General features: G+C 35.9%; 1 protein-coding gene across 4 annotated transcripts; it reads right to left on the bottom strand.

Moving 5' to 3' along the window:
* Nucleotides 1-507: 507 nt before the first annotated feature.
* On the bottom strand, nt 508-8,502 carry PPH (pheophytinase). 4 transcript variants are annotated; one of them, XR_016052450.1, is made up of 6 exons: nt 7,464-8,502; nt 6,137-6,363; nt 5,365-5,561; nt 2,948-3,104; nt 1,167-1,215; nt 508-940 (listed from the first exon to the last, which is right to left on the bottom strand). XR_016052450.1 is itself a non-coding variant. In XM_020663716.2 (6 exons), the coding sequence occupies exons 1-5, from the start codon at nt 8,274-8,276 to the stop codon at nt 1,174-1,176; spliced, it is 1,431 nt and encodes a 476-aa protein (XP_020519375.1). In that variant the 5' UTR covers nt 8,277-8,502; the 3' UTR covers nt 508-940; nt 1,167-1,173. The 4 variants fall into 4 exon arrangements, 2 of the variants coding, with proteins under 2 accessions (XP_020519375.1, XP_006837435.2); XM_020663716.2 differs by having other exon boundaries at nt 5,365-5,556; XR_016052449.1 differs by lacking the exon at nt 1,167-1,215.
* Nucleotides 8,503-9,002: the final 500 nt, after the last annotated feature.

The raw sequence follows: 9,002 nt of genomic DNA, 5'->3' as shown, positions 1-9,002 counted from the left end.
ATCTCAATACAACTTAATTATTTAGGCATAAAAAACACAACACAACTATAGATATGTGGAGAACAGCACGCAACATGCAAGGAGTTGATTCTTTTGAGCAATTGCAAAGAAAGCGCCAAGTCAAGTAATCCAGGGCTACATCACAAATGTCCAAAAAAGGTTTTTTGCTTAATTTTTCCCTTTTTCTTTCACCTTTTAACTTTTAAAGGACCTCAAGAGACCAAGAAGGATGCAAGCAACAGAGGAAAACATATTGTTTTGTAAAGACAGTAAAATAATAATAAAACCAGCCATTTGTGAAAGGCGTAACCTGAGGCTTTTCAGCAATCGACAAGTTAAAACAAAGTCTTCATGTAATCCCAGCTTCGACCGCAGCCCCAACGCAATTTTACAAGGCCATCATACACAAGCACAAAGCGTAAAGACATTTTATAACTATGGCATGAGCCCTACATCAGACACTAGTCAATTTCAAATTGAAAATGTTGATCTGTTTCCAAGCTCATAGGGCACAAATGTCAACTTAACAATTTTATTTATGCATCAAATACTATTACTGTACAAATACAATACAACAAAGTAAACAAAAAAATAAATGGCCCAACTTAAGAATAATAATATACATGCATTTCCAACCTTTATGACCCATATGGGCTAATGCTTTATGGTGAGAAAGACCACCAAAGCACATTCGTCACTGAAGTCTGCTTCCAAGCTTTTTAATCCACGACCTTACGTAAAAGCTTAGCTGGTTCCAAATAGAGGCATTAGACCCAAAGAAACGTACTTGAACTGATTTTCTTTTTCCTTCTTTGTCAAATTCAACATCTCTAGATATGCCACTTTGTAGAGCATATTCATGATCGTCAAGAAGAGGCAATGCCATGGAGCCTCGGGACTCCAGGCTCCCAATCCACCCACGTAATAAATAGTTCACAACCTAATAAGCAACAATACACAGATCACAAAATGATTGCAAGGTAGTGTATTTACCTTTCTTGCTTCCTGAGAAAGTAAAAGTATAGAAGACACACAAAATGACAAGAAAACCACTTCTGTGCTTCTTCATATTGAGGGATGCTGCTTCATATTTAAATCCTTCAATTGTTTTGTCTTGTTTCAAATATTTTCCATTTTTTGGATAAGTATGAAGTTTGAAAGTTTACTTTTTTCTCATGAGGAGATGTAGATACAGTAACTGGGACCGAGACCCATCTGCATGATGAAAATACATCTGCAGATTACTATGAAATGCAAAATTCATAAGAAACCCACCATGGTAACTTTAGATATGCAAAATACTATCTGCAGTTTACTATGATAAGATACAGCTAAATACTAATGGAGTTCATTAAGAAACACGATATGCAAAAGACTGCTATAAATGTAGCTAATTTTGAAGTAAAACCGCTTAGCTTCTCAAAGAAACCTCCAGTACTCTGTGGTAACTTTGACATTTGACAAAACTTTGTTGGCAGGGAAGTTTAGATCTAGTTACGTGTTCGGCATTTGAAATCATCTCTAAGAAGGGTATACTTGTCATTGTTCAGTAAAGACTGATAGGGTCCATGAAGAACATGTTCCTTCAAGTACCAAGATGGTCATCAATTTATACATATTTCAAGCTACCCTCAAAGAAGAGACTATGAACTCCGATCTTTCAAATATGCAGGATAACAAAGTTCTCATTACATCATTTCAGTCTTTCAGACACAATATCCGGCATTATGGGCACAGTTAATCAGGGTATTAAACTTGCTTATAATGGAGGTCATCGAATAATCCCAATCAACAGATTTGACATGATGAACTGAATACTTGTTTGTGGCGTCATGAGAGAAAAAATGAACTGACTGCTTGGCACGGGTAAGAGTGCCAGAATCAAAACACAATGAAGCGTGAAGGGATCTGTGAGGATGAATTTATAAACAATATTTCTGCATTAGAGCATGGGTTACCAAAGAATGTCAAATGCCAAATGTAGAGGGAAAGTTTGTGAACTTAAGGATGGCAGTACTGTTAGGAAGAAACAGAAATAGGAGTAGAGTGCCCTTCGAAGTTCAAACCATGATTGCTTTGAGGATAGCAGTGGGCCACAAAGAAAAGAGGGGATGGATGCTCCCATACAATCACAAGACTAATAAATGGGTGTTAAAATGCGCAGGCATCAAAGTGCTCTTGATGATGTTGAATGCAACACGTCAGGATGGGGGAGAGCTTTAAAACCTATAATTTTGTTTGAAATCAGTAATTGTCAGCTATAACAACTTTGCAAATGGAAAGTAGGATAAACACAACCCAGAAAGGGTCACAAAAAATAGGTGTGGGCAATCGCCCAGTATATTGTAAAATGGTTTACCATCGGAAATGGGCAAACAAGATGGTGACAGCGATTGATGCATTGAACTAACAGAAATGAAGTTCAATGAATTTTACCGAAACTTTAGAGGCAGTGGAGAGGGAAAAAATAACAACGATGCAGTTATACATAGAAAGTAATATTGATTCGCGAAATAGAACGATGGCCAAGAATGCATTGATGAACACCAAAAAAATGGTGCATTCTCCATCCACAAAGAAGGGAGCAAAGTTGAAAAAAGGCAGTCCCAAATAAATAGTCAAGGATATTAATTCTGTAAAACAATTGATGGTTATCAATTTTTTGACAATGAAACCACAGAAAAGCATGCCTACAAGAATACTTTAATATGACGTATAAATAAGAGAAATAATTAGAAAGATCTGATGTAGAATGCGTAAAGGGAAGTGGAAAATCAGAAACTGCTTGGGATGTAGCTCAGATGGCAAGAACTTTCTTAGCATGTCAAAGACGTTCGATCAATATCTTATTTTGAATCACCATTCTGCTTGAAGCCAAAAGAAGTTAAACCAAAATCAACTGACTTAAACACCAAAAAAAGTAGTTGCAAAGAGGAATAAAACATACCTCAGGAACCTCATCATGGGGACAATGACCAGCAGGACTGAGTTCATAGTAGGGAGTTTCAGGCATCCTTTGCTTCACCTTGAGGCCCCAAATGGGCCTCACCCAAGGGTCATCTCTGCCATAAATGAGACAAATTGATACACCGTTCTTCTGACACCTGCACATGCATGTTTACAGAAAAACAATTGTAAACTTAGCTTAGAATATGCAATGCACTGGAAAAAAGAAATTGCAGTTTATCCTGAAACCAATCCACAAGAAATAAAGCATAAGTTCAACAATAAGCCAATGTTCTAAGACTTGACCATTCCACTAGGGACGGTCAGTCTGGACCGACTCACCGGTTGGACCTATAGAATAAATTAATTGTAAAAATGGAAAATAAGGAAACATAGAGAAAATTACGGAAAAATCAGACAATACAACAATAAGTCAATACTCATTAACAATGAAATAAGTCAAATAAATATTGAAGGCACAAAGCAAAAAGCTTGTACACAACATGAAATGTAATAAAGCGAAAACAGCCATTAACATGAATATAAGAAAAAATCTATTACATGATTTTGGAAAAAAAAAAAAGGTTAAAAAATCATTTGTTGAAAAACCCTATAATTTTGATATTTTCATTTTTCTTAATATAAAACAAACGATAAAAAGGGTGCAGTAAATTTACTTGGAGTTGGAAGTACGATAGATTGATGGCCAGAATGCCCCATGAAGGTCGCCGGATAATGGTGAATATCGGGAATATATATATATATATATATATATATATATATATAACATTGGGTGCAGTTTGCAAACGGATGCATCCGTAGGTGTATAGGTAAGGTGCACCTTCAAATTTTATCATGGTATATAATTTTGATGTAAAATGTCATTAGGATTATCTCAAAATCTATTTTTATATCTAATTATAAAATTTTAAATTTAAAAAATGGTCAAAATCAAGTAGATATATAAACATATGAAAATCTTGAAAATGGACGGTGTAGTTAATATGTTGTAAAATACACTATTTCTGATAATTCAAATCTTTTTATTTTTCATGGTCATACATTTCGATGTCGAGATGATCAATCGAAGGGTTTTCAACATTAAAACTACCTTTTCTGATGGATTTTTGAGGTGCATCCGTAGCTCTACATTATAAGGTTGCATCCTTATATAAACTTTTTCCTATAATATTAAGGTGCTCACACTATAGAGCATTTTATAATTGTACTCAACAAATTTTGGACACGTATATTTACCAGGGGTCCCATCTTGTAAAGGTACTCTTGGATTAACTTTTACCTCTTGTATCTTCCTCTCTATCAATACAAAAGTTAACAGTTATCAAAAAAAAAAACTGGACACTTATATTCCTTGTTTTGTAATACAATATTTTTTCAGTACAGTATTTTTGGTCATTAGGAAGAGTGAAACATCATCCATATGGGATGTGACATCACCCATGTGGAGCATTAAAGGCCACTAGTATGCTTTGTGTGGGTGATGTTACACTCATATGGATGATGTCACACCCCTCCTAATGACCAAAAATACCCTTACTAAAAAAATGCTCCATGTACAAAACAAAGGTATATAAGTGTCTAAAATTTGTTGAGTACAATTATAAAATGCTCTATAGTGTGGGCACCCTAACATAACCCTATATATATACCCGATATATATAAATTTGGGAAAACAATTCATCAAAAAGCCATGATTTCTAATAATGTTTGAATTTTAATATTTTTTTATAAATCAGATTAACCTCAAATTGTGTGTGTGTGCTCACCTCAGTGAGGCAAACCTAACCAAAATATAAAAAAGCAATTCAAACCAAAAAAATGACCAAATTACCCCCATGAATATTTTAGAGGTATTTTCGTCATTTATTTTCACTTTTTTGATATTTTATTTTTGTGCGAGTTTATTAGAAGTAGACATGCCCCAAATTTCAGATAAATCAAATTTGTATTGAGAATATTATTCAAATGTTGTTGTATAATCATGGCCATGTGATGGACTTTGCATAGTGATGAGCCATGAGTAAAGTACTATAGAAATTCACTCATAAGTATTTGCAAGTGTCATCCATATAAATGTATATGCAAATATGTATATACATATGTATATGTAAAAATTTTCCCCATTGCGACCAACCAGTTCCGACAGAAAAACCAGTTGATTGAGAGATTGGACCAGTTGATTCACTAGTCGATCAAGAGATCGGACCAGATAGTTAACTGTACCATCCGGTTCAAGGGGGTAAACCAGATCAGACATGCAACTGATTTAGCAGCTTCTTATTCAAATCCAACCGGTCTAGTCTGGTCTCAAGATTATCGCAATAAACATCTGAAATCCAAAGAAAATGAGAAACAAACTAGAAAATGATGTAACATAATGTCTTTGAAGTTGCCTACCTATACAAAGCTTCTTGGAAAGATAGCTCCCCTTTTGGTGCAAACATAATGGAAGCAAATGATGCAGCAGCCGCTGGGTGTTGAGTAGTTTCTAATATGCGGGAGAACACTTTGTCAATCTTTGTTGAGTGATCCACATAAACTTGCTCAAGGATATTCTTTATGCTTTCAGGATCACTAACCTTTTGCCATCTAAACTATCAAAAAAACCATTTTAGTCACAAAAAAATAGCAAAATCTGAAGGTTAAAGAAATCTTTTGAATATCATGGCATTTGACAAAGTATTCAGTAAAGTAGGTCAACTTTAGTAATCCAAGGAAAGTATAATCAGGGCCGCATTGTTTCCCACCAGGGCTCCATTTGTGTTCAGCAGTGACTTAAAATCAACGATCCAGATAGGGAATCACCGATCCTGATCAGGAATCGCAATTTGAATCTAAATCAATGTGTACAAGGGCTGATTCTTCACCCGGTTCCAACTCAATCCATTCTTTCGTAAATTCCTTCATTTTTTTCTAATTTCTTCAAATACAAAAATATTATTTCGATTATTTTTTGACCGATTCCCAACAGATAATCCATCCGAAATTCTTGGTAGTGGCGATCTAGATCAGTCCAACTGGTGACCAATCTGGCCACCCAATCCCGATTTTAAAATCTAAAACATTGGTGTCAATGAACATAACAATATGAAAGAAAACCAACAAAACAAAAACGAAAGTAAAAAGCAACCCTCGGGAGTTAATAGACACCAAGTTATAGGAAACTTACACAAATTCCATGAACTTTCTCACATTAGCAGGCAGAGGAAATGTTCCAGCCCAGGGGAATAATTTGGCTAGCGTCGGCGACCTTTTAGGATTTGGAAGAAATCCCCAGAATGGTGTTGCATTGAGCAGAGTAATACCCTTCACTAGGTGAGGGTAGCAAGCTGCAAAGTATATTCCCACAAACCCTCCTAAAGAATTTCCCACAACATATACTGGTTCACCAATGACCTGTAGAGGGCATTACCATCTCAGACAATTTTATTGTATTACAACAGTAGATGTTAAATACATGCTCAAATTTTTAACAGAATTAAAGACTCTGCAAGTGTACGGTTTGGGAACTACAGCATAAAAAGTATCAACTAGTCCTAATCCTTTTTTACATGAACATTTATGTGCAATCCTACGAGTTACAAAATGTTAGACAGGGCATCTAAAATCATCATTTCAAAATTTATTGAGAAGACTATGATCTTGACTGTTAACTTCACTGCCCAATGCGAACATAAAAGGTATTAAGTTTCCATCTCAATTGATTTTCCCTGATTGGAAGGTTTCTAGTGGATCACCAATCATGCCTAGAGCTTGAAAAATATATACATATTCAACTTTAGAACCCCACATCTAACAAGATCGTGAAAGATCAGATCAGATCCTTCAACTTCAGTTTCAAGAAAAACATGGTCCACATAATATTGATTTCAAAAAAAAAAACATGGTCCACATAATGTCCAAATATCAATCAGATTGAGCACCATTTTACTGAAGAATAACTCCAATCAACTGATCTAGACTAGAATAAGAAAGAATGGTCAGTTGGCTCGTCTAGTAAGGTCTCAATAATTGGATACCACAGCCTTAAAACTGCATATCAGAAAACGAATAGAAAGAGAACCAGACCAAGAATATGAGAGAACCAACCTTAAAACTGCATATGAGAGACAGGGATAATATTCTAAACTGAAGAATACTCAGGATGGATTGCATAAAATAACTAAATTGAAGATCGCTCAGGATGGATTGCATAGAATAATATGTAGCATAAAACTTGAGTTTAACTTAGCTAGGTACACACTTAGTATGATACCACGTTAGAGAACCATAGCAGCATGAAGAGATGAGTTGTCAGTAACTAAAGCTGTCCATAGTGTAACCATATATTATCCACCACTGGAGCAATGGTGTTGGGACATTCTCCTGCTATAATCTTATGTAAAAGTTTCATTTCGAAGATAGAACAATAAATTGCTTCTTTGGCCATTAACAACAGAATTGAAAAATAATTTAACAAACTCTTTTCGATCAATAAATGAAAATTGGTTTATTACCTCTTCCACAAAAGTTTGAATTTGATCGCGCCAGAGATCGACAGAGTAAACAAGGTCGCTCGCCCATGGCTGTGTCTCAACCCCAAAACCCCAATAAGAATAGGTACCAGCTCCAATAGAAGGAGCAGGATCCTCAGACGGGAGAGACAGGCCTTGCCCTAAAAAATCAACCGCCCAAACCCTATACTGTCTGCCAAGATCCTTCAATTGCTTCTCAAAATGAAAGGAACCAACCCCAAATCCAGGAAGAAAGAGAAGAGCAGGAGAATTCACATTCTCTGAACCCGCTTTCTCATAATGAACTGTAAATTTAGGTTTCCATACCCAGAAACAGCTAGCGATTGGAGTGCCAAGACATTCGTCTGGTAAGCCAGGAATTGTAAGTGCTTTCTCTGAAACTCCAATTTCTCTGAAACCCTCATCACCTCGGATGATATGAGTGTTCGGGGTATCGACGGATACGCTCTCTCTGAGAAAATCCAATGCCACCGAATACTTCCTCTGAGCTCTGAGATGCTTGCCACTATCCAGAGCCATTGTTCTCCATAAAGAGCTTCTCTTGGAGCATGAGTTGCAGAGATGGTTCACCCTCAGGGGCTTGCTCAGAATTAACTTTCTATTGACGCGTCTGGTTCTTAAATTACTGGAATTTGATTGAAGGACAGACAAAGGGATGGGACGAGACAGGGCTACCAGGTCCATGACAAGAAGGCCCATAGGAAAAGGAAAGGAGGTAGACTCACTAGAGAGAGTTGGGTTCCTGCATAATAGCTTTTCCGCTCTCTTCTTCTTGCAGGCTAGAAAGAAGATCATGCTCTACCAGTTCTCTGCATGTTTGGGTCCTTTTCAAGAGAGAGAGAGGTCTGTCACTCTGTTAAACTGAAATGATAGAGAGAGAATTTTAGAGAGAGAGAGAGGGAAGGAGAGAGCAAATTATGAAGCTTGGGTCATATGCAATGGTGGGTAGGAGGAGGAAAGGGTGGAGTACACGGCTCTCTCTCTCTGGGCGTTGCACTCCCACTGTGACCGTTTTGCAGATGAGAGAGCGACACAAAAATTTGATCAAATATTCAAATAATAGAAATTGGTAACTGATAATATGGCCTTACCCCACTTCTTCTGCTTCAAAATCTTTTTATTTTTTCTTGGAAAATTTTCGTATAGAAACTTAATTTCACGTATTATTTCAAGGTAGATCATCTTTTCTTTTTTTTAATTTTTATAATTAAAAGTTAATAAAATATAGAGATAAGATATGAGGGGTATAGTGAAATCCTCAAGGATTTATTTATGTTGCTTGAAAAAAAATAAAAAAGAATGCCTACAATATAATAATACGAGAAATTAGAGTTCCATACGATTTTTTTATTTTATTTTATTTATACATAATCAGTCATTTCATCTTAAAACAAAAAACTTGTTTCCACATAGGAGATGGAAGAAAAAACCGTCAAAACACATGTGACTCAAAAAAAACATATGTTGAAATCATTCATCCAAATAATGTTTTCTGGATTCAACCTCACGAAATAATTTTCA

Source organism: Amborella trichopoda, chromosome 1, assembly GCF_054954075.1.
Source record: "Amborella trichopoda isolate Santa Cruz 75 chromosome 1, AtrichopodaSantaCruz75HAP2 v2.0, whole genome shotgun sequence".
NCBI lineage: Eukaryota > Viridiplantae > Streptophyta > Magnoliopsida > Amborellales > Amborellaceae > Amborella > Amborella trichopoda.
The sequence above is the reverse complement of the archived record's forward strand: the minus strand, read 5'-3'. Positions and strand labels throughout refer to the sequence as shown.

Excerpts from the sequence above, each read along its gene's own strand:
- PPH (XM_006837372.4), bottom strand. The coding sequence starts at position 8,276 with ATGATCTTCTTTCTAGCCTGCAAGAAGAAGAGAGCGGAAAAGCTATTA. Across the intron at positions 5,557-6,136 it reads AGAAAGTTCATGGAATTTGT|ATGGCAAAAGGTTAGTGATC; the intron begins GTAAGTTTCCTA and ends TTGATAGTTTAG. Across the intron at positions 3,105-5,364 it reads TTCCAAGAAGCTTTGTATAG|GTGTCAGAAGAACGGTGTAT; the intron begins GTAGGCAACTTC and ends ATGCATGTGCAG.